Source organism: Natrix helvetica (genome assembly GCF_964273705.1).
Source record: "Natrix helvetica genome assembly, chromosome: 5".
NCBI lineage: Eukaryota > Metazoa > Chordata > Lepidosauria > Squamata > Natricidae > Natrix > Natrix helvetica.
Genome location: NC_138551.1, coordinates 72463016 through 72489523, shown reverse-complemented (window position 1 = coordinate 72489523; position 26508 = coordinate 72463016). Strand labels below are relative to the sequence as shown.

Below are 26508 nucleotides of genomic sequence, written 5' to 3'. Positions count from 1 at the left end.
ATGCACAATTAATTAAATGAACATACACTTACGGCGTTATCCCCTAAAATATCCAGTTTTTTCATCAACTCTGCTACTAGTATATCCTAACAGGAGAAAAATAGACAAGGAGCAGCATGTGAAAAGAACATGATATTACACCGAGAGAGAAACAAAAATTAAAAGTTGCAACAAGAGCAACTGGGAACTACTTACTGTTACTCCTTCTGCCTCGCAGTAGACTTGGAGGGGACTTTTCCCTTCCGTAAAAGGAATGTGATGAAAATTAATTGCTGGTGATCTTCTTTCTCTCTCCTACAATCAAATTATTTGTGGGGGGAAAGGGTGTGGCTTAATCATCAGCTTAGCCCACAATACAATTTCATTAGTTAATTTTCCAATGTAAGTTACAAAAAATAATAATCAAATATATGTTGATAAATTAGGAACTGTTTTAAAGGATTGGTTTTGGACTCTTTGAGTTGCAGAAATTCATTTGCTCCGCTGCTCCTCCTGAAGAAATGCCAAAAAAGAGTTTCTGAGGGGATTTTCCTCTTATGATTCTTGGAGTTTTTCTTCTCCACCATAGGGGAAGATGGCATTTTGCCTTCAGCTCTAGAAGACTTTGCTGCATCCCTTCATTGTGCCCGGTTTCTGGGTGCTGCTTTTCTTTCTTTTTTCTCATCACAAAAAGCAAACTTGATGAGGGGTGAATAAAGAAGAGGGCAGGCCAGTGCAAGCTGCTATTTTTAGCCCCCTCCCCCTGGCCAGAGGGAAATTGTCAGAACATTAAAGTGCTATCACGAAGCATCACAAAAATGCGCTTGACAATTGGTGGCTGTCTGAAAAAGACTAAATTTTTCCTCAAAATAAATAATACCATATTTATGTTTCTCATATGCTGGGAATACAAAGTCTGAGAGGTTTAGGTTTAATAAAGGAGAATATTTGTAGCTCAGGGTTGACATGAAGGGTCCTTTTCCTGGGTTGTTTTTTTGCAGATGTTTCATTACCCAAAATAGGTAACATCACACCAGTGAGCATCCCTTAAGCTTAGATTTTCCTCACTTTCACTGTAAAAGCTCATCATACTGGATTATGGACTTTGGCTGAAACCTTACGAAAGGCCCATGAAGACAAACCAGACAACATGGTGGACTCCTCATTAACCACCAGGCATGAGTTCTGATTCTGGGACAATCTTCAATCTTACCAAAGAGAAGGTAAGATTTACAGAAGTAGGTACTAGATAGAAATCTGTCATTTATTTAGCAGATGGGTACAAATTTCTGTCAGCTAGTACAGGTAGCCCTCAACCTACAGCCACAATTGAGCTGAAAATTTCTGTTGCTAAACAGAACATTAGTTAAGTGAGTATGCCACCATCTTGCCACCGTTGTTAAGGGAATCACTGCAAGTGTTAATAATTTTGACACGATCAAAATTCACCTGCTTGGCAACTGGTTCATATTTTTGATGGTTGCCATGTCCTGGGATCATGTGATCACCTTTTGCGACCTTCTGACAAGCAAAGTCAAAGGGGAAGCCAGATTCACTTAACAACCAGCTTACTAACTTAACAACTACACTTGACAACTGTGGCAAGGAAAGTTGTAAAATGGGGCAAAACTCAGTTAACAAATGTCTCACTTAGCAACATAAATTTTGGGCTCAATTCCAGTCATAAGTCGAGGACTACCTGCATTTATTTATATTCAAAGTTGCTTAGACATATCATATAGAACAGGGCTGTCAAACTCCCAGCCCATTGGCCAGATGTGTCACGGGCTGCTCATACCCCCACTAGGTTTAGCGAAGAGGAAAAAAGTCCCAATATGTCATGTGACGATGCCGTAATTATTTCAGTTTGACACCCCGGATATAGAAGGTTGCACATTTACTGGTACTAATCTAAAGCAAATCTGGAGGAGGATAGGAGGTGTAGTCTGAACCGCCTGGTTGAGGAATAGATATATAATAAGTATAATTTAATAAAACTCATGCAAGCTAAAGTGAAGGAAATCAGACTTATGCTGATCATCTCAACAGTATTTGCTTCCACTTAACACAGCTTGTCACTCTGCTATGGGATTGCAGTGATAAATAGTTGTTCAAACATGCCAATGCTAGCAAACCCAATTTGTATTGTCTAAAATTATGAGCCAACAGAAGGAAGAGGGGAGGACCCTGAAGTGTGATACAAACTGCACTTGGCAAATCAGAATACGCTGAAGACCAATATATGAATTTTCCCAATATATGGAACCAAGTAATTAATGTAATTGGGCCTTAAGTTGAAGCTGTTCTGGCAGAGTTTCCTTGATTATACTGTAATGATGTTCCATGAGCCATAGGTGAATGTGGAACACATGACAAAACATGGAAATATGAACTCAAAACATCTAGTTCTTACTTACCTCAAGTTCTAATATTCTAAATTCCAGCAGTTCATTTTGATCTTTAGCATCCTGAACATCATGCTTTAGCCGAGCTTCTTCTATTTCCATTTGTTTTATCTAAAAAAGCAGAAGGATTTTCCCTTTTTAATTTTTTTTGTCAACAATTTGTTTTAATTGCACAGTGACTATAGAACTGATTATGGAAACTAAGTGTGAGCTCTAATTTTGCTGTAACCATTAACTCAGGATTATGCTTGATCAAACCACCACTGCTCAACCTCATACTTCTATATGTAGGTAATAATACTAAGAAATTTTAAAAACAAATTTCAGAGGTAAGATATGTGATGTGTGATAACTGGAAAGATAAATGTGTTGTCATTCTAAACAAAAATTGAAAGTCAAATTTTATAGTTTACGTCTTTCTTATATTAATTTTCAGCATTGAAATTGAAATAAAGATGTCTACAAGAAATACCATTTTTGTTTGGTGACAATTCTTCTGCAAGTTTGGATTCGAATAACGTTCCCTTTTGATGACATACAAAATACGTGTGTTTCATTAAGTGCTCTTTTGCCTTAAGATTTTTCTAAATTTCTATTCACACTTATTTTTAAATTCCCTATGAAAACAGAGGGCACCTTTTCCACAAGCTCTTGGTTTCTTTTGTATAAAGCCTGCTTTTCTTCAATCCACTTCATGTCCTTAAAAAAACAGAAAAACCCAGTGTTATAACAAAAAAAGATAGGGAAACGCCACAAATCTTTTAAAAAGGCAAAACATTTGAAGAGAGCATATACGTCCATAAGAAACAAGGAAAGCACAGCTGAAATTTGTTTTCCTGATTTGGCTTCAGTAGTTTTTAGATAAAAATACATTCTGACTTTCTAATAGCTGGATAATCTGTCTTTAGCTCAGTAAGTTATCTCCTCATGGACAATTAGATTACTGAAATGAAATACACCCTACTGAAGAGTTTCATGTACAGTTTTGAGGTGTGCTCTTCAATGAATTACATTCTCAATTTACAAGGGTAGGAACCTTCAGAAGAATAGGAAGTACCGCAATCCAGCAAAAATCATACTAGAAGCAGTTTTGGTGTCTACTCACTGATCCTTCCCCTGTTACTCATCTGGATATATTTGCATTGCAGTTTCCATGACTGTCAATGTCTTTTGTTCTTGTACAAATTTTTAAGAGAAATCTTTTAATTTAGGCATAAGATGCACGCAGTGTATTTATGTCCTGTATTTTATGTATCTCGGGTTCGTTTGCTAGTTTGGGGAATAGTTATTTCTCATTGAAATGGGAATTAATTGGCTTGATCTCACAAGACAATGGGAATCTTTAGCTCAGTAAGCTATCTCCACATAAACAATCATTGGAATAATGGGCATTATAGATGAATAGTACAATTCATTCAGAGAAAGAGAAAAATAATCATTAACATATGAAAGAGAAAATGGTTTGGTGAATCTGATACACTAGCCCTTAATACCGTAGCCTAATTTAGAGCTAGAAAAAAAAATCTAAAGTTAGAAAATTATTTTAATTTAAAGAGAGGGAAAATATGGATTATCAGACACTATGGAAAAGTTGAACTAAGTGAAACAATATAAGAGAATATTTGTAGCTCAGGGTTGAACTGTGGGGTCCTTGGTGCTCTCTGAGCTTGACTGTTTTCTTGAAGTTGTTTCATTACCAAACTAGGTAACATCATCAATGCTAGAAGGGAGTGGATGTTACTGCCCAGTCAGTATTGGTGGGAATTGTCTTGGTGATTCCTTGATTAGGCTCTTGTTTACTGTTAGCTTATTTGTCTGAGTTGGTAGTTCCTTGATGGGCATACTGTTTACTTCTTGACTGTAGGTCTAGTGTTAATCCCTGCTCATCTGGGTGTTGAATAGATACATAAACATAAACAATATGTACATAGTATGCAAACAAGACAATAAACAAGCCAAAAAGGGAACAAAAAGACCAAAACACCTCCCCACCAGCAATCAGCACCCAGATGAGCATAGATTAACTCCAAGATTAACATCAGACCAACAATCTGATGTTAAGGAATGGCCAAACAAACCAACAGTAAGCAGTAAAACCACAGATCCTCTAAGACCATCCCTACCAACACTGTCAGGACAAGCCAGTAGAATACGTAGAAACTGAGACCATATCCCACAACTAACTAGCACTGATGTTTATCTAGTTTGGGTAATGAAACATCTACAAGAAAACAACCAAGCTCAGAGAGCACCAATAATCTCTCAATAATATATACATCCAAGTAACCTTCCAAAATCTCAAATTTCTAGCCAATCATGTGACTTTTAAACCATTTGAAGCAAAGAACTAAGCTATGGATTTAGCAAGTGAATTTCTGGGAGATAAAAAAAAACCCTTTTCTCTAGGGCTATTATAATATAGATTTATCCTAGAAAACAAAATAAGTATAGTTCAAATAAGTATCGAATGACTCTCCACCCGGAAATGAGATTAGGCAGCAGAGTTGGGCAGAGGCAGTGCTTGAAAAGGAAAAAAAAGAATGAAAGGATTGGAAATTAAGCAAGGCAGTGAGTAGACAGGAAGGAAGAATGAGAAGAGAGGCGGCAAGTGTTTGGACTCAGGGCATTCCTAGGTTGTCCAACAAAGGCTGGCAAATCTCAACAATTCCACAATGATGGTAAGGATAGGAGAGAAAATGAGAGGTTCGCCCTGAAAAGAAAGCAGGAATGTAGCTGGCTTGACTTCTACAACTACATGACAAAAGACAGACTGCAGTGGCGGATTAAGGCTCACTGGTGCCCTAAGCACTGACAAATCTTGGTGCCCCGCTCCTTTGTACATACTTCATTGTTTTTTTTCTTTCTCAACTTTGTGGTGCCCCCTTGGGCCTGGTGCCCTAAGCACGTGCTTAGTCTGCTTAATAGTTAATACACCACTGACAGACTGTTGAAGACAAAATCACACTGGAGATGGCTACTAGGTTGATAACAAACCCCACCTCTGCCCTCATTTTCTACTTCACTACCTACCCATCTTTTATTCTTCTATCGCTGAAGTCTCACTGTTTTCTTTTTATTCCTTGTTCTATTGTTCCATTTCTTTGCTATTACTATTATGTTTAGGATATAACTGATGAAAAATATGGATTCAGTTGAAAATGTATATTTGATGTCAAAACTACATAAAATGTGTGCATTAAATATTAGAAGCTTTCACCTTCTTTCTTTCTCTGCCTGCACTGCTTTGAATTTTAATACGCATTGCTCCATTCACACAAAATAATAGAGCATTGTTTAATGGACAGAAAAGGAGCATCAGTAAAAATGGACTTGTTCCAACGCACTTGTTCTTCTACCAAACCATGGCAAATAGCAGTAGCACTTAGACTTCTATATTATTTCTTAATGCTTTACAGCCCTCTCTAAGTGGTTTACAGAGTCAACATATTGCCTCCAACAATCTGGGTCCTTATTTTATTGACTTCGGAAGGATGGAAGGCTGAGTCAACCTTGAGTCAGTCAGGATCAAACTCCTGGCAGTGAGCAGAGTTAACTTGCAATACTACATTCTAACCACCATGCCACCATGATTCCTTATGTAATGTAGTGGGGAAGATGTTCGAGTTGAATCTACCTTCAGTCAAAAGCTTACTCGGTGATTTTGATCCAGTCGCTCTCTCACTGAACTTGTTTTTATAGCGGCAATTCAAATGCTATGTATGCTGCCCTGAGCTCTTGGAATAAACACAGGATATAAATCTAATAAATAAACATCAATAAATAAAACCAGGAAATGTGTATAGTAAACTAAGATCTGCTAAGTAAGATAACCAATCCAGAACTTGGAATTATCAATTATAACTTGCATATTAGAGGAAAGGAGGAACCAGAAAATGGGGAACTATTTTATTTCTGTCTCCAGTCATGAGGGAGAGACTTCACTTGGTATACTTTATAGATATAAAACTGATTTAGCTTTACAATATAGGGATATTTTAGACTTAAGTTCCACAAATGGAATGATCAGGAAAATTAATTTAGAATTAAATCCACTCTCCTTCTAGATCATTCACTGATTTTCCAAAAATCAATCCTGTGAAATGGAAAAGGGATAAAAGAATACAGACATGGTTCAGCACCAAAACAAGTCTGCTCAACCCAAAACACAATGTTTAGAACCATTTTCAATTCAATATATTGATTTTTGGAAAACTGTTTGACAATCTCCAAGGGAGATTAGAATACATTTGTTCATGTTTCCATGTGAACCTATTGCTAGCTATTTTATAGTGATAACTTTTGATAAATTTGTTACAGTAATTAACACAAAACATTTTTTCCAATGTATATTACCTGTCCTTGTTCAGCAAGGGCCTTTTCTAGATCCTCTATTTGAGCTTGGGATCTCTGGATTTCTGCCTGAAGCTGCTCACGAGTCTGTAGGATGGGATTGAAAAAATGTCAAACTTACTCTGATTGCTGCTATGTTAAATTATCCCTAACACATGTTTGCATGGAGGGATATAAAATTGGAATTGATACATGCTAAAGACAGCCATAGCTCTCTTGTACCAATTCCTCATACTTCAGGGATACATACTTCAGGATGTCCATCATCCAGTATCATCTATGTCTTTTAGTTGATTAAAAATTGATTGCATTTTAATGTATAACATTACATGTTAATAACGTGTCCACTGTCAGTAACCATAGGAAATTGGTTGCAAAAAGATGAAAAATTATGTGCCTGTGCAACTTTACCAACAACCCTTCACTTTACTTCTTTATTTTCTAGCATTTCTGTCTAAAATGGCACTGAATTCCAATTTCATTCAGAAAAGTTGTTAAAAGTAAAACACGTCCCTAACTAGGGATGAGTTGATCAGTTATTTCCACTTTATGTTGATTTCAACTCAGCCTTGAGTTTGACACCCCTGCTTTAAGCACTCTATTCAAGCCAAAGAGGATTCTCTCGGCGTGTGCCTGCATGTAAACCTTTAGTAATTTCCTTCATCATTAGAGGGAAAATTATAATTTTATTCTGAATTTAAATCAACAAGAAAATGTTGCTGTATGGCAGGAAAAGAAAAAGAAAAAAAGAGACAGAATGACATGATTTAGATGCTTTGGTTTTGCTGGTGGGATACTGGAAATATGTGGCCTGCAATGCAATAATCAAGGGATTTCTTAATAAGTATAGTATTTAATTTATTGATCGGTGAAGCAAAGCAAGTTTGTTAAATGTCATCTTCCCATAATTTCACAAACACTCCCACCCACTATTTATTTATTTATTAATTTATTTAAAATATTTACATAGCTGCCCAGCTTATAACAAACCACTGGGTGGTTCCCAATAAAGCATAAAACCATGTAGTGCATCTTTAATGCCCCGTTCTCAGCATATCTTTTTAAATAGGTCCCTCTAAACCAGGAATGGTTTAGAGCAGTGGTTCTCAACCTTTCCAATTCTACGACCCTTTAATACAGTTCCTCATGTTGTGGTGACCCCCAACCATAAAATTGGTGTCTTGGTTCCTAAGACCATTGAAAATATGTGTTTTACGATGGTCTTAGGCGACCCCTGTGAAAGGGTCGTTCGATCCCCAAAGGGGTCCCGACCTAGAGGTTGAGAACCACTGGTTTAGAGGGACCTAAACTTTGGTAACTTTAAGAGTTGGCAGGCTGGGGGATTCTGGGAGTTCACAAGTCTTAAAGTTGCCAAAGTTGAACACACCTGATCTAAAGCAAAGATATGAAGGGGTGGGAAACCAAAAAAATTGTAAAGAGTTCAGGAACAACATGATACAGTCACAAGTTTTTACTTTCATGTAATATAAGCCATTTAGACCTTAACTTCTCGCTCAGCATCCAACGTTCCTCCAACTTGTTCTTGCAACAGTGCATAGGCTCTCTGTAAAGCTTGATATTCCATTGTCAGTTGCCTGAATCTTAATTCTGTTTCTTCTTTTGCCATACCCTAGTGTGAGAAGGAATGCAAAACTGAACTGAAGGTGCAATCCTCCTGACAAATCAAAACATTAGCATTCATCCATCTGTTTATGAGCAGTACAACCTCTTTTATGAAATAACAATTTGAGAGAATTATAAAATGTTATGTATTTATTAATGGATTAACTAAAATATTTCTAATGCAATATGTGTGCTAGTCTCCAAATTACGTGACCAAATTTGGAACAGCAGCTTAAAGTCTACTAAGGATTTTTTTGGGACGAGAATCCAATATAACAGATTCCAATCATTTAAATTTCACGGAGCTAATTATCTATGTAGTCCCTAATTTAAATAATGACTTGATTGCAATATTTAAATTTAGATATTACTTTAATTAAATTTATTATTATTATATACTTTATTCATTAAAAATGAAACTCAGCCAACTGAACATTCAAAAATGCATTACAAGTACCATTGACTGGTGCTAATGGTTGATACGGTTTGCTGCCAGCGTCCTAGGTATCAACCAAGAACCTTCTTAAAATATAAGATGTTCCGAGTAGCTCAGTTTTTTGCAGTTCCGCTGGTGTTATTGCAGGAAGCTGCAATTTGTTGATGTATCTTGTAAAATTCTTGGACATGGTGCCAAGTGCCCGGATGACAATGGGTATCACTGTTACATGCTTCATCCATAGCCGTGTAGTTTCGATGGCCAAGTCGTGATATTTCATTATTTTTTCTAGTTCTTTTTCTTTGACTCTGGCATCTCCTGGAACAGCGATATCAATAAACTGTACACTTCAGCCCTCTACAACCGTGATATCTGGCGTGTTGTGCTCCAAACGACGATCTGTATTCGAAAGTCCCACAAGATCTTCACCTTCTTGATAACTTTTTCCACTTTATGTTCCCATGACTTTCTGGATACAGGTAAATCATATTTTTTTATATAATGACCAGTGGGTTAATTTAGCAACTCGGTCGTGTCTAGCTTTGTAATCAGTTTGTGCGATTTTGCTGCATTCACATATTAAATGTGAAACAGTTTCGACTTTGTTATTGCAAAGTCGGCAGTTTGGGTTGTCAGTGGATTTTTGTATCTTCGCTTTCATGGCATTAGTTTGTAGTGCTTGTTCTTGAGCAGCCAGTATTAAAACTTCCATTTCTTTCTTGGTAGTTCCCATCTTTAGCCATGTCCATGTCAAGTTGTCATCACACTTTCCTTCAATGTTTATTTAATGTTTTTTTTTTGATGATGATGATGATGATGATGATGATGATGATGATGATGTGGTTAATCTTTAGTGAGATTCACAGCCTTTGGGGCTGGTTGGTAGATCAACAGCTCGAGTCCTAACCAAGGACCTAGGAACTGTTAAGGTAACATCGGAGGATATAAGCTGTTCCAAGTAGGGTGGTTTTTTTGAAAAGTCAGAATGTTCAAGTGCAATAAATTTAGAATTTCCAAATAGCGAGATAGCCCTTTAAGTATTGCTCCAAGGGCTCTAATTACAATCGGGACAACACTCAATTTCTTTTTCCACAGTCGCTCAAATTCAAATTGCAAGTCCCGGTACTTTGTGATTTTTTCTTGCTTCTTATCTTCAATTCGTGCATCACAAGGTATTGCAATGTCAATGAACCAAACTTTTTTCTTTTCAACTATTGTTACGTCAGGTGTGTTGTAGGCCAAGTGCCTCTCAGTCTGAATTCTGAAATCCCACAAGATCTTGACTTTTTCATTCTCTAGAACCTTCTCAACCTTATGTTCCCAGTGGTTTTTGCTGTACTCAAACCCAAACTTCTTGCACAATTTCCAGTGAATGATCTTAGCAACTCGGTCGTGGCGTTGTAGGAGTCAGTTTGTGAAATTTTGCTGCACCCACTGATCAAATGGTCAACTGTCTCATCTTTCTCATTACACAGGCGACATTTGCTATTGGTGGTAAAATGCTGAATTTCTGCTTTCATGTAATTTGTGGCTAAGGCTTGTTCTTGAGCTGCCAAAATAAAGCCTTCTGTTTCTTTTTTTCAGTACTCCTGATTTTAACCAGTTCCAAGTTAGCTTTTGGTCAACTTTGCCTTTAATACTTTTCAAGTATTGGCCATGCACAGCTGCTGCTATTATTATTATTATTATTATTATTATTATTATTATTATTATTATTATCATCATCATCATCATCATCATCATCATCATCATCATCAATAATAATAATAATAATAATCATCATCATCATCTTTGGTGAGATTCACAGCCTTTGGGACTGGTTGGTAGCACAACAGCTCGAGTCCTAACCAAGGACCTAGGAATTGTTAAGGTAACGTCGGAGGATATAAGCTGTTCCATAGGGTGGTTTGTTGTTGTTATTATTATTATGTTAATCTTTGGTGAGATTCACAGCCTTTGGGACTGGTTGGTAGCTCAACAGCTCAAGTCCTAACGAAGGACCAAGGAACTGTTAAGGTAACATCAGAGGATATAAGTTGTTCCAAGTAGGGTGGTTTTTTGTAGAATCAGAATGTTCAAGTCAGGTAAATTTAGAATTTTCAAATAATGAGGTAGCCCTTTAGGTATTGCTCCAAGGGCTCCAATTACAATTGGGACAACACATGATTTCTTCTTCCACAGTTGTTCAACTTCAATTTGCAAGTCCCGGTATTTTGTGATTTTTTTTCTTGCTGTTTATCTTCACTTCGTGCATCACCAGGTATTGCAATGTCAATGAACCATACTTTTTTCTTTTCAATTATTGTTATGTCAGGTGTGTTTTAGGCCAAGTGTCTGTCAGTCTGGATTCTGAAGTCCCACAAGATCTTGACTTTTTCATTCTCTAAAACCTTCTCAAACTGATGGTCCCAGAGTACATTTTGCTGTACTCAATTCCAAACTTTTGGCACAATTTCCAGTGAATAATCTTAGCAACGCAGTCATGGCGTTGTAGGTAGTCAGTTTGTGAAATTTTGCTGCACCTACTGATCAAGTGGTCGACTGTCTCATCTTTCTCATTACAGAGGCGACATTTGCTGTTGGTGGTAACATGTTGAATTTTTGCCTTCATGCAGTTTATGGCTAAGGCTTGTTCTTGAGCTGCCAAAATAAAGCCTTCTGTTTCTTTTTTCAGTACTCCTGATCTTAACCAGTTCCAAGTTAGTTTTTGGTCAGCTTTGCCTTCAATACTTTTCAAGTATTGGCCATGCATAGCTTTGCTTTTCCAGTTTTCAGCTCACTTCTCAATTATTTCTTTCTTATATTCAGCTTTTAACTTAGTTGTCTTCAAAAGGTCTCCTTTACTTACTTCCTTAATCATTGGTTCTTCACTTTTCTGGATGTAATCATTCAAACTGTGTCTTTCTTCTTCCACAGTCTGCTTTGCTTGTAGGAGTCCTCGACCACCCTCTGCTCTTGGTAGATACAATCGGTCAACATCACTTTTAGGGTGCAAAGCATGATTCATTGTCATAAGCTTCCTTGTTTTTCTGTCCAAATTGTCCAACTCCATCTGGGTCCAGTCAATTATTCCTGCAGAGTATCGAACTACAGGTATAGCCCAGGTATTTATGGCTTTTATGATGTTTCCTCCACTCAGTTTGGACTTTAATATCTTGCGAATTCGTCGAATGTACTTGGCTGAGGTTAATTCCTTGACTTTATTATGCATTAAGTCAGAGGCCTCTAAAATCCTCAAGTACATATAGTCTTCTTCTGGTTTTACTGCCTTTATCATTTCTTCATTCTCAAGTTGTATTCCATCATCTTCTAGGACCTTGCCTGCCTTGGTTGCCATTGTTGCACATTTATCAATTCCAAACTGCATACCAATGTCTTGGCTAAATTCTTTTGTGCTTTCAAGTAATAAATTCAGTTCAGCTTTTATTTTACCAAACAGCTTCAAATGTACACCATGTACACCAAGTGTGAAATTTTCAGTCCTTTCTTTGCAAGTTCGCATCCACAGTTCATCTTCTTCAAAATGGTTGTCAGTGGTAGCATTGAGAGTATAAAAAATAGGGGTGAAAGGGAATCACCCTGGAAAAGGCCTCGTTTAATTTCAACTTCACCCAGTTCTTCTCCATTAGCCATAAGCTTCGTTTTCCAGAGGTTCATTGAAATTTCCATGAATTTTTGTATGTTGCTCTTGATGCCAAAGATTTTCAGGCATTTCTTGATCCAGCTGTGGGGAACAGAATCAAATGCTTTCTTATAGCCTATCCAAGCCATGAACAGCTTGGTTCGTCTTTTCTTTGAATTCTTTAGGATTAGCTTGTCAATCAGCAGTTGGTCCTTTATTCCTCTTGAATTTTTGCAGCATTATTATTATTATTATTATTATTATTATTATTATTATTATTATTATTATTATTTTGCATTATTATTATTATTATTATTATTATTATTATTATTATTATTATTATTATTATTATTATTATTATTATTATTATTATTATTGAAACTCAGTCAACTGAACATTCAAAAATGCATCACAAATACCATTGATTGGTGCTCATGATTGATATGGGTTCTTGTTGTTGTTAATAATTCCTTGTAACAGTAGCCAGGAGACCACCATGCTATTGCAGAGTAGTAGTCTGGCTTGCCAAGGTTCTAGAAGAGACCTTGTTGATCATGGTTGTTGGTATACAGCACTGATCTCCCTGCAAAGTTTATATTATTACTACAAAAAAAAAAGGAATACATTTAATTGCATCTCATATAATATCTCTTTAAGCATAAACTCTTGCTTGAACATTATACATATCATAAATTACCTCTTCCAGGTCATCATCTGGAGTGCAAGGAGTTTGATCTGTTCGATCCGTTTGATATGAGATTGAAGAGCCATCCGATTCAAGAGATGCTTCTTCATCGTACCCAAAAAATGTTTCCACCACTGGCTTCTGACCAAATGACAATGTGTAAGTACAAACAAGCCAAAGTTGCAAAGATTTTAAGCATAACTGACATAAGGAATAATTAGATTTCCTTCTTCCATGATGCAGTGCTATTTATGAATCTCAGCACTTTTCTCATTATATAGTAGTTTATCAGATCTGCCATATAAATGGGGCAGCAGAGTAAGTAATGATTACCCATCAAGCACAAATTAATGGATACCAAAGTTGCTGTTGAGCCAGCATAAATCCTCTATAATTTCAGTGTAGAATCATCACAAATGATAGTAAACTTGATATTTAATCTATTGTGGGATAAAAAATTGGTGCTATCATCTATGAGTATTCCCTCAATGCATAAAGAAATGGAGTGTGAGCTGGAAAAAAAATCTTTATATGGACCTTCACAATGATAAAGAGGTTTAGGAAGAATAGCTTTAAAAAGGTGGGGATATAAACTAAGAAGGAATGGGTGGAGGAAGGGGAGAGTCAGAATGGAAGGTTTTGCAAAATAATCAATTTAGAGACTTGTAGGGATGAAAAAGCTCTATGGAAGGATTTAAATTGTCTTTAAAAAGGCAACAAGAGAACAGATTGGCATCCTTTCAGATATTGACTGAAAATATGTGAAACTAGATTATAGTTTACCAAGAAAACCCAAAATTTCTGGTATTCTAAAGAGTTAGAACTATTGAACTCATGGAGGATGGAAATATCCCTACTTGATTTTCATTAAAAAAAAACAACTCCACATGAACAAAGAAGAAAATGCTTATTTTAGTCAAGGGTCAAGATAAGAAAGCAAGTAGAAATTGCTTGGAATTCACTTTGCTGCGATTCACTATTGGGAGATGTTTAAGCTTCTGAACTTTAGGAAGAAATATTGGGGAAACAACAAAGGTTTGCTGAGCTCTTCCACCTTCCAAGAAGCTGCTAACAGATGTTCTGGAATAAAGACTGACAGATTCATATGCAGAGTCATCACTTTCCTATTCACCCACCTGCAAGTGAACCACAATCAGTGACATTTTAATTCAAAAGGTAATTTATTTACGGGTGGTGGAGAGATTTTGAACATTCTGCTCTGAAAACCAGTTTGTCTTCACGTCCTTCAACTGAGCTTTTAAAATTTAAGTTACAGTATCTGCCTCTCTAAATTTTATTTAGAAGATTTTAGAGAAAGTGCAGTTTGAATTAATTTAAATATTGGAATAATTTAGCAGTAATTTTTTTGACATTCTTAATGGCATTTGTCGGCATAATTTTATATTAGAGCTGCACCTGAATTCATGACTGAAGTGACTTTGGTGATACTATTTTAATAAACATATTCATATTTATATTTCATTAATGTAGTTTTGAAGGGCAGGTGAAGCTGTGAATTAATAGTAGGGAAAGATCTACATTCTCACTCTGTTTATACAGTTCTCAAAAACTTCTGGATAAATCTGTGGGAATCCAGATGCTCAGTCAAACGGTGTCTTTCACTGTTCCATCAAATCTTTCATAATACTTGCCCCCAAATAAGACTTTTTTTTTACATTATTTGCTTACCTTGGGAAATTTTGCAAATTTCTTCCTTTGTTTCTTGTATCTTAAAAGCTTGTCACGCTCCTGTCCAAGAGAAAAGAACAAACAATAGTTTGAGCTCTGCATATGAAACATGTTTATAAGGTAAATGTAAAGGTTCACCTCGCATATATATGTGCTAGTTGTTCCTGACTCTAGTTGGAAGGTGCTCATCTCTATTTCAAAGCCAAAGAGCCAGCGCTGTCCGAAGACGTCTCTGTGGTCATGTGGCCAGCATGACTAAATGCTGAAGGTGATTGGAACGCTGTTACCCTCCCACCAAAGGTGGTTCCTATTTTTCTACATGCATTTTTACATGCTTTGAACTCCTAGGTTGGCAGAAGCTGAGACAAGTAGCGGGAGCTTACTCTATTATGCGGCACTAGGGATTCGAACCGCTGAACTGCTGATCTTTCTGATCGACAAGCTCAGCGTCTTAACCACTGAGCCATTATAGAAGGTGTGAGATGAGGAATGAGTTTGGCAATCAAATTGTACGGATAATTTATGGTGCAAATCAGAATATAGCAAAAAAAAAAAAAAAACAACCCTGAAATGAAAAATGTGATCATCAGACTTTAGGAACACAATGTGTCCTTGGTTTACTTTTAATTTTCTACCACCTTGGAGGAAATTCTGTGCCTCATATCTGTGTTAGTAATTAGAATACATTATTTTGCTATTAATACATAATATCATTAAATATCTATAGCTAAATAATCCCAGGTAGAACACAGAGAAGCATATATGAAAATCAAAATGAAATGTGAATGTTACTTACTATTACACTCTTCACATAGCCGGCAGTTTCTAGAGTCTAGTTTAAAAGAATCAAAATAAAAAGTTAGGGTGCTACTATGATGGTAATAAAGATTTTGAATATCCTCATTTCCTTTTCATCCACATACTTTTGGGTACCTAGTTATTGTGCAATTGGCTTTAGATATAACTTTTAAATTATTAATTAGATATTTAGACCTGTCTGGATGATCAACAACAATGCTACCTGGGAATCCAAATACCAAAATATCTAATGTTTAGCAGAAGGGTCCCCCACCCAATAGTAACTCTGGATTTAAAGAATTCTAATCCTAAAGTTCCATAGCTTTTATCAGGCCATGGTTTTCTTTGAAGAAATTTGTGAAAGTTTCATTCAGATAGATAAATTCTTGAATGTTAGATCACAGTTCCCATGACTTCTTGTACCTAGCATTTAAGGAATTGTGATCAAACATAACTGGGCAACATCAGATTGGGTAGGGCAGAGTAATGTACTGATACATTGTTAATTTCATTTTAATGGAATTCAAGCAAAAAAAAGAGATTGGGGAGGCAATTGACTACACACCCTCCAAATTTTAGAAAAATTCTTGTTCTAATTCTAGTGCAAGCAAGATAAAATTGTGTACTATGATGCCACAAAGAAGGAAAGTAATTTCCATCTCACTGTACGAATCCCAAATGTAGAAACATGAATTAAATGTTCAGTTTTTTATCATGCCTTTTACTTTTACTGTGTGAAGTGAAATACAATAGAACATTTTTTTTATTACTGAATCTGAAAGGTAGATTTTTGCCAAGAGAAAACAATGATCACATTTAGCTTAAATTAATTATATAGTTATAATTAATATAATTATATAGCTCAGAAATTTTATCTTGTCCATCTGTCTAGTTACTACATGAATTATCGAATGAAAGATTTTCAACTTTCTGCTTAGCACTGCTTAATAACTTTCATCTTATACTGTGCACATTAAGTTAAGATCTTATTTTTTTCCCCCACACAGAAGGAGACAGTCTAGCCAATGTCATGTCAAGAAGACAAAAAGTTTTGGTTACCTTTGAAAGCTCATCTATGATATTCTGCTGGTCCATGATCTGCAACCGCAAAAAGTCAACTTCCCTTTCATCTTGATTTTGATCAAGATCATTTAAAGAACTTGGTCTTCTTATTGTCCTCACTCTTTGTCTCTAAAAGGAACAGAACAAACACCGAGAAATTGCTAGAATACTTATTTACTATAGGAATTTATTTATCTATTACCTTACCAGGTAAAGCTTGACGGCACATGATTTCCACTATTTTAAATTGACCCCAGTAAGTTACTGCAACAGTTCCTGTGTCCTTAATTAAATGTGTCAGTGCAATGAGTTACATATTATATACACTTTTATAAAACAAACCTAGAAACACTGGAGAATTTCATTTGTTCTTGCTCTTTTTCTTTTTGTTCCATTCACTTTCTCCCCAGAATGCATTATTCATTTTAATCAAACTGAGTAGGATGGAATGTGCTCAGATTCATTTGTGAATAGCGTTCACCTCACTTTTTGACATTTAAAAACTATCAAAACTGAAGTGCTGTTCAGAGTTGAAAATTGAATTGGTTCAAGTTCAGATTGCCAGCAAAATTTTAGATAACAATAATATTTTGCTCAAAGTTTTTTTAAAATTTAAAACTCAGAACCTATCACTAATGAACTCTGTAGTGACCTGATATTCTTTTGTACAAGAACTCACCATTTCTAAGTTCTCTTGTGTTACAAATTTGAGTTTGTTTTCCATACGACGTAAGGTGTGGGATAAGTCCTCATTTTTCCTACTTAGACGTTTATTTTTGTCAAGCAGTGGTTTGTACTGGCTCTCAGATTCTCGTACACGTTTCACCTGAAAAGTAGAGAAACAAAAAATATTTACATAGCTGTGTACGTTTGGCTGCCATACAAAATCCAATGCATTTATAAGGGATGCTATTGCTAACCAAAGTGATTTAATTTTATTGAAAGACCTGTATGGCAGCCTATCTCATATAATGACTCTATATGGCTCACAACAATCCATTAAAATATGGTTAAAAACAAACAGTAATTCTTCTAGTTGTCAAACCAAAATCCTTGCAGCTCAACCACCACCTTAGCCTAATCAATTATTGGGGGGAAAGCCAGGTCTTCACAGGTCTCTGAAAAGGGAATCCCTCAGATTTCAGATGGGAGGCTGTTCCAATACAACCACAATTCTTTTCACATGTGGAAGATACCTATAATGTTTGGAATTAAGCTGTTCTTCTATTTGAGTCCCAAAGGTGCTTTTTCAAATGGCAAGTGGACTTTGTTTTTCCTTGAAGATGTTTCTTTCCCGCTTTCTACTCTTGTTCTACATCCCTTTGTTTGCCCACTTTCTACTCTTGTTCTACATCCCTTTGCCATCAGAAACACAATTTTCCCTTTTCAGTAGAGGTCTGCTTACATTTCTTTCTGTGAGTCTTTAGGTCTACCTTCCTCAGCCTGGCACTCTGCATTATCATAGCTACTGGTAGTTGGGCGTTTCAATCTGAGTTCATCTGGAGGAAGTTAGGTTGGGGGGGGGGGGAAACTGCTTTGGATGAGAATTATTGATATTTCACTAAGCTTTTTCATTTTCCTCATAGTCCTATGGAAGGTTATAATGGTTGGATTCAGCTCATAGAAAGTTTTTTTTTTAGCTTCTCTTAATTTTTTCTAGATTTTTGCTCCATATGGTCTTTTCATTAAATGTCTCTGTTTCAGAGACATTTCAGGTGGCTTGTAATTGGATTTAGGGGTGTTATTGATTAAAATACTACATGCATCCCCAAAGGATATTAAAATCCTATTTTGTGCCCTTCTGGTTGGATAGAGATGGTTGGAATCAATTTGGAGTGAGGAAATAATACCGCTTTCCAAGTCTCCTCTATTGCTCTGTGGCAAATTCACTGAAAACCACGATCACACCATCATTTACACAGGGTAGATTTGCATGTAACATTCCTTTCAGGTTGTATGCTTTGGCAAACATTATATTATTGTATTACCAGTCATGTGCTCCTGAACATACTGATTCATGGGCAAAAGCTTCTATACTCTTTTGAAATTTTTAAAACATAAATATTCTAAAAATCACAACAGATGTGATCACTGAATCATTAGCCGTTAGACTACAATCATGGTGCAACCTCCTATCAGCCTTTCCTGATCTGTTTCCCACCAGATGTGTTGGACTGCTGCAAATAACATCTTCTCTGGAAATTGGATATATTTTTTGAGTAGCATATTCACCGAAAGGGCCACCTTATACTGTTTTCAAACCTAATACATATTAGCAGATTCAAATGTATACATTTATGTTTATGTTTTGAGTTTTTCAAAGCATACAATCAATGAAAAGATATGTTGAAATGATCCCAAAATGTTTAATTGTACACTTCCTTCCTGCCTTCCTTCCTTCCTTTCTTGCTTCTTCCCTTCCTTCCTTCCTTCCTTCCTTCCTCCCTCCTCCCTCCTTCCTTCCTTCCTCCCTTCTCCCTCCCGTCCACTAGGTGTTGGTGTTTGGAAAAGCAGAGGTTGTTTGAACAACCTATTTTACGGAAATGGCTTTACTTGATTCCTAAGATGGAACTCATAATTGTATGCAAAACAATATATGATCTGCATACTTAATTATCAATTTGGGTGATACAGGAATACCAATATTAGCATTTGAAAGATATTCTCCCGCTATTTTTGGAATGAAATATGTTGGGGAAAATATTCAGTTGCACGGCTAAAATTTCATTGAGGAACTGAGAGAAAGCTTTGCAGCTGCCTCCTCTACTAAATAAATCCCACACATAGTCTCAGATCTAACTACAGATTTGCTGCTTTAATGACCTCTATAAATGTATTCTGTCTCCCCCATCCATATGCCACTATGGTTTATTGCATTAGCTCTATGAAAAATAAACCTTACCCCCACAGATGCCATTAACTAGCCTTTAAATGGAATTTTATTCAGATATGGGAAGAAAATGTCATCTGTGTAATTTGTCAGTTTGAAGAGAGTTGCATTAAGGAATGGTTGGCTGGATGTAAATGTATTTAACTATCTCTAAGTTGTGGCTGCACATTGAAAAAATCAATGAAACCATAGCAATCGAAATTATATCTCAATGACATAATTATTCCTCTCCTCTGCTGGATGATTAAAACTATACAAAAAATGGTTGCAGGAATTGGGTATGTCTGGTTTAATGAAAAGAAGAACTACGGGTGACATGATATCAATGTTCCAAAATCTCAGGGGCTGCCACAAAGAAGAGGGAATCAAGTTATTCTCCAAAGCACCTGAAGGCAGGACAAGAAGCAATGGGTGGAAACTAATCAAGGAGAGAAGCAACTTAGAACGAAGGTTAAATTTTCCGATAGAACAATTAATGAGCAATAGAACTTGCCTCCAGAAGTTGTGAATGCTCCAACACTGGAAGTTTTTAAGAAGAGAATGGACAATCATTTGTCTGAAATTGTGTAGTGTTTTCTGCTTGAGCAGGGAGTTGGACTAGAAGACCTTCAAGATCCCTTCCAACTCTGTTATTCTGTTTCCTCCCAAATTTGAAATTGCTTTATAAAATAAGTATGAACTTACCATTACCAAATATGTTTTTTTGAGCAGTATATAACTCTGTCTCAGTGAATAATTGATTAAATTAATTCAAGTGTCAATTTATTATAAAAGTTCATTTTTAACCTCTTTTTCCAGGCAATTGGCAAATCACGGTTGAATTATATATGTATATCTAAATTAATGATACAGATATAATATATTATATGAAAGAAGTGATAAACCATAGATTAGAAGATTTTTTTTAAATTACAGGTTTAGAAGTCAAAGGATGAATGATGGCATCCAAATCAGATCCAACATAAAATCTGCTAGCCTTGCCTTGCTTAGTGGGACATTTAAATGTTTTAAATGAAATATTTATTTAAATAAATATCTAATTGCATTTATATAAAAAATTAAATGATTTATTTATTAGGAAAAGTAATTCATAGGGACAAATACTAATGCCTATAAATGAACATTCTGGGCAAAATGCAGTTTCCAGGTTGTCTCCAACAGCAGCTCCAGGTAGAGCACATTGCAAACCAAACAGGAATTGAACAAGGTGTGAGTCACAGGAAAATCTACAATTGGTGCACAAGATGAATCAGTACAAAGGCCTCCTAGCTATCACTGCCACTTATTCTTTAAACAGGAGCTGAGAGTCAAGCTGTGACTTCCAAATTACAAGCCACATCTTCATGAGAAGCGGAACTCCATGCAATTGACTCAACTGTGTATAAATGTCCCTCATTAGTGGACTCACCCAATGGCTTTATGAATGATGGTATAAAAGTCCATTGAGAGATTAAGCAAGATTTGAAGAGTCATATTTTCCCATCCCATCACAGTCCTTCTATACTACTACCAACAGGGGAATGCACAGAGATGGCAGAAGTATAGTCCATAATATGCATTTGCTTGATTTTTCAGGCATTTTTTCCTCTTCATCTCTTTTTCTTGGAGGACAAAGTATATAAAACACCTTAACTGGGATAGACTTTGTTTTCCCTACCACCCAACTGATTGAGTGGATTAATTTTAATCCCAGGAATGACTATATCTATTTAAATTTACCCTTCCTGGTCAATTGTCTCCTTGTTGTGCTTCCACAGTGTATTAATCCCCTCATTAACTTAGTCAAAAAAACCCAGAAGGCTGGAAGCCTCTTTTCAGACTAACAAATTTTATTAAAAGACATAAGTACAAATTTTTTTAATACCTTTTCATAAAATTCAATCTAAAAAGATGCTATCTGAATCCTTCTAATTTTTGACTTCCAGAGCCAAGAGACTAACTTGTCTCTTCTCCGACAAAGCTACAGTTAGCCAAATAGGGTTTTCTTTTAAAAAAAAATGAAAAGCACACGATTTCTTACAAGTTCATTTCGTTCTTCTGACAGTAATGCATTCCGATCTTCGAGTTTCCTGATGATGGCGCTTAATTCGGCTATTTTAAGTTGGAAACGCCGAGCATCCCTTTCATCCAACTGCTGTTCCTAAAACAAAATACAACTGCAAATAACTGTTCAACAAGAAAACTGTTTTTAGAACTTTCTACCAATTCCCATATTCTTTCTTGACAGATTCCATCCATTACTAATTCTAAAAATCTGTACCTTAATACTAAAAATGAGACTAACAGAAATTAAGAAAGAAACTATTATGCAAGAGAAAAGGCAAATAAAAACAAAATGTGTAAATAAACACAGACTCACAAGTGTTGCTTTGGAATGTGAAATAGATGACTGAGAATTACTACTGTGTTTCATATTTATGCCACTGTTGAATTGAGAACTTTAGATGTGTCATGTATCATTTTTCTATGATAATATATTTATTAATACTGACATATAACTTGTATTAAGTGTGGGCAACAAACCACTGTATCCATTTGGCTCCCATGGAGCTGTGAATTTAACAGAGTACTGACATGAGTCACTTAAATATAGATATAAGAATAGGCAACTTCATTTATTTTGAACAAAAAGCAATTTAGTTATAATAGCGTTTCCTTCCTGCGTTCCTATTTAGTAGCAATTTTAATTTACTTTGGAATGCTTTATGTGTGACCCTTTACTTCAAGCAAACATGAGAATCTAAGAACCAAAGAAACTCAACAGGGCTAGGAATCTTCATTCAACAGGTGCAGGAGAGGCTTTGGGCAAAAGGGTTGACAAAACCTATGTTTATGTTTTTGAAAAAAAAATCTATAGGTCAAATTAAGCAGCGATACAAAGGAAATCTTGATGAGATTCAACAAAGAAAAGTTCAACAAATGTGACAGAAAAATCTGTAGTTAGCAAATTAACACAGAAGCTGGAAGAGATGGCATAGTTATGTCAAAAGCCAAGATAAAAGGTGAATTTAGACTGAATGGAGTAAGAAATTGTAAAATATGGAAGAAAAAGCATATTAGTTGGCGTCTCATTTATTTTCTAGAGTTTAGAACATTGACTGACATCAAAAGCACAATCAATCCACCAGGATTAGTCATGAGACTTAGGACCTCATTTTGCCATCATCTTTCTTTTTTACAGATATTTGTAGGCCTCCATGAAAACTAGCAGAGTAGCTATTAAAAGGTTAACTTATAAGTTTGTGTTGTGAGTCTCACCATGTCAAATTAGGCACGCATTCAAGGTAAGGTACAGTTGCTTTTAAAAAAAGCAAGTAGCTGGCAAAATAAAAGCAAACCAGAGGCTCAGGATGTCATCTGACTACACCTGAGCTGGGTTTCCTCATCCCAACTTGCTTTTAAAACAAACAAGCAAGCAAGCAAACAAACAAATCAAAACCAACTTTGCTGGTCTGGGCAGTCACTCATCAAGATTTTGGCACAATTTGTGGTTTTAGGGAAAACTACTAGAAAGTGCTTACAGGACTTCCTGAGTGATCTGAAGTGTCTCCTGCACCACTTGGATGAGGAACTTCCCGCTTGGGGCTACTCAGATGCCGGTCAGCCTCTCTGAGCTGGGACAGCTGTTCATCTAAAGCCTCCTTTTGGAGTTGAAGTCTCTGAGTATGCCCAGCTTGAACCCCTAACTCTTTTTCCAGCACGTAGACTGCTCTGTCTTTAAATTTGATCTCCTCCATCTACAAGGAGAATAAAATACAATCACATACAGTACAGTTCTTCAGTTGCCATGGAAACTGGCAGCATCCTAGCTTTGGGGAATATGTTAGATTACAGAAAGCGGTGAACAAACATAGGATTCAGTTCTATAGAGTTCCAACCCACTATTATTGGTAAGCAGAACCAGGTTTGGAATGCTGCAATGAAAGTCTTTTTATTGTATAATTAAAGATATAATTCATCATCATCATCGTATCATCATCATAAAAAAGTCACCAAAAGTGATTCATTGGAACACCTGTAAAATGATCATATGCCAGTAATGAAACACAGTACAGTAATGAAACATGTGGTAACATATAGTTGAAAAAGGAGTCCAGAAGGAGCAGATTGTGGGATTTCTGATTAGAAAATGATGAGGTTTGGGCTCATAACACACCAAATTTAACTGTGGTTGAAAAGAAAGTGTAGAAAATTGATGAGGCAATGCCAGGAGAAAGTAGAAAGAAGACAAAGAACTAGAGATCACAAAATGTCAAGATCTGAAAACCAAAATTGAAAAATTGTGGCATAAACCTGCTGTGCCCTATGGTTATTGTCACACCTGGGGTCATACCCAAATTTTTTTGGATATGCACTTTGTGCATTTACAAAATTTTCATGTGCCAGTTACAAAAGGCCACATGGCTTGAATCTGCACATATGCTATGTCAATTTCATTACAGAATTCAAATTCACCAAAGACCCATGTTGCTGTTTATGCCAACTTTTCAATGATAGTTACTTCGCAGCCAGTGATTATATAAAAAATGTTCCTCAGTGTTCAGGGTCTTATTTGAAATTTGCATTTTCAAGGATTGAAGGAACTTTGTTTATCTTAAGAAGCCACATAATACCATTTAGTATAATGGTCCTATATGCTGGCTAATGATTACTGCAACCCTATTCACTTAGTTTTACACTTTTAAAAATAGGTCCCAAAAGACCACAAATATACCTAGAAAATAAATACATTTGCTACATACAAGGGGCAACACATGTAGAGAACCTACATTTAAGGTAAACATTTCCACTTCTGTGGAAGAATTCTAATTTGCTAACTACCTAAGGATGGTTAAAAAAAAATCTGAAACATGAGTTCTTTATGAATTTGCAAGAAATTTTAGCCAGGCCTCTTTATTTTTTCTTTATAAATAGTATTACCCAACCCGGTGTCTTCCTTTTATATTGGGCCAATTCTTAAAATCTTCACCAATCTAAACATAAGGGAAACATAAAAATTGAAACTTCTGAATGAATTATGTCTAAGCTTTGGAGGCACATGTTCAGTTTATGTTCCTTGATCTAATACAATCCCATACTTGATACAATATTTCAAAAGCTACAACTTATCCAATAGATTCCAGCCCTTTTGGAACTTCTTCAAGGTTCTCATAAATTCTAATATAAAACTATTTTTACTTGTCAGTATCTTAAACCCAGCAGAATCTTAACCTATTCTCTGGATAGCAAAACAGAACTTTTTTCCTAAAAGGTACTGTAGTGTATATAGTCTGATGTCTATAGTAGATACTGGAAAAATTTGAAATTGAACTGAGTCAGCCAACTATGGGCTTCAAAATAGTGAGTCAAAATACATGATATTTTTTTTCCTAGGACTAATTAGTTCAGAGTAGCCTCCAAATCTAGTTTTACTAACTTTGGATAAAAGGGATTACAAACTAAAGAGGTTGTAGCAAAAGCTACATGTAAAACAAATTAAGTTGGCTTGATACGTTTATAAATGCTAGTGAAGCCTACGCAAACTGTGTCTGTTGACGGCAAAGTACTAATTAATGGGTCAAGATCAGAGGTGGGTTGCTGCCGGTTCGGCCCGGATCAGGCGAACTGGTAATAGCAGCGGTGGGACGCTCCGCCCACCCACGCGGACGCTTCTGTGCATGCGCAGAAGCATCACATGTGCGCGCAAGGGTCCGCTCATCCATGAGCGAAATGGTAGTAAAAATAATAGAAATCCACTACTGGTCAAGATGTAAGACCAATTTATCCTGAATGTTGGAAAGCCATTCAACATGGACATTTCTACTTAGACAAATTTCAGTTTTCTGCTAGTTTCTTTTCCCTTCATGTGTAACATGCTGTTCAGGTGAAATGCAAACAAAACATGATTTTAAAAAAAATAGGGATCTTTGGCAGATTTTTTTGGGGGGGGGGATTGATGGTAATAGTGGTGGAAATTGCATGCATGCCCTATGAAGCACCTCTAAGCTATGCTGTCTTTGTTTTCCCTTTATGATTTTGTTTGAACATACCTGTTGGCCTTCCCAAGTAGAACAAAAGGAAACACAATGAAATGAGCTAATTCTACTTTATTGTAAGGTTACATTAAGAGAATCTTGCAAGTCTGAATATACAAATATCCCATTATCTCCTTTACAGCCTGAGAACAGTCTCTTCTGAGTGTCTTTCTGCATCCATTATATGGCTCTGGGCGATAGCCACTCTTATCAGACTGTTCCCTAGGCAATGTTTCTCCTCCATCTCCCCAGCTCATTCCCACATACCATTACATCACCCTAGAGAAAACATCAGTCATAAAACATCATTCAGTCAGTACATTCCAAGGAAATACTGTACACAGAAGAATAGGGAAGGATACTTTATTTTCACATCTGTAATGTAACTAAACTGCAATTCCACTACTCCCCCAAACATACATTTCTTAGACCACATTAAAATCCTACCCACGTACATGTAAATATACATTTAGGTTGCTCTACTACAACCTCTGCCTTTTGTCATTTCCCATTAAATGCACTAAAAAGCTCTATTATAACTATAAAAGGGGGCTTTTCTTAAAAAAAATAGAAGACTGCTAAATTTCCATTCATCTCAACATGCCTTCCCTTTTAATAGAAATGCATACCCAAATATAAAACAAAAAACAAAAACGTCCAGTCAATGACATTGCTTATTAATATTTTCAATTCTGCAAAAAAAAAAAAGGACTGTATATTTTGTGCATTAAAAAACCCCACAGCAAAACAACACAAGACACATTTTCTATGGTTACTATAGGATTATTAAAAGGATTATTTAAAACAATGAGAGCACAAATTTAAAAAGTTAGATTAGATAGAGAGTACATTAGAAAAATGACACAAATATATTCACTCCAATACAAAAAACGCATTCAAGCAAACATTTTCTTGCAACATATTTGCTCCGTACTAGTCTCAAGACAAAGAAGAC

The 26508-nt window shown here is 36.0% G+C and overlaps 1 protein-coding gene across 26 annotated transcripts in view; it reads right to left on the bottom strand.

Annotated features, from left to right (window-relative positions):
- The window catches only part of JAKMIP3 (Janus kinase and microtubule interacting protein 3), a 131988-nt gene that overhangs the window by 18252 nt on the left and 87228 nt on the right, over positions 1-26508 (bottom strand). For 7 of the 26 annotated variants that reach the window (XR_014175616.1, XM_081955979.1, XM_081955961.1 and 4 more), the window contains 13 exons: positions 23061-23276; positions 21560-21679; positions 17329-17475; positions 16647-16778; positions 15586-15621; positions 14790-14849; positions 13113-13241; positions 8236-8364; positions 6738-6821; positions 3021-3083; positions 2397-2495; positions 196-294; positions 27-86 (listed from right to left, as the gene is read on the bottom strand). Coding sequence is in view for 25 of the 26 variants with exons in the window: in XM_081955979.1 (XP_081812105.1) it covers positions 27-86; positions 196-294; positions 2397-2495; positions 3021-3083; positions 6738-6821; positions 8236-8364; positions 13113-13241; positions 14790-14849; positions 15586-15621; positions 16647-16778; positions 17329-17475; positions 21560-21679; positions 23061-23276 (1374 nt within the window). In the remaining variant the exon portion in view is untranslated. The remainder of the gene's footprint in view (positions 1-26; positions 87-195; positions 295-2396; positions 2496-3020; positions 3084-6737; positions 6822-8235; positions 8365-13112; positions 13242-14789; positions 14850-15585; positions 15622-16646; positions 16779-17328; positions 17476-21559; positions 21680-23060; positions 23277-26508) is intronic. The other 19 variants (XM_081955981.1, XM_081955964.1, XM_081955983.1 and 16 more) reach the window with 12 other exon arrangements.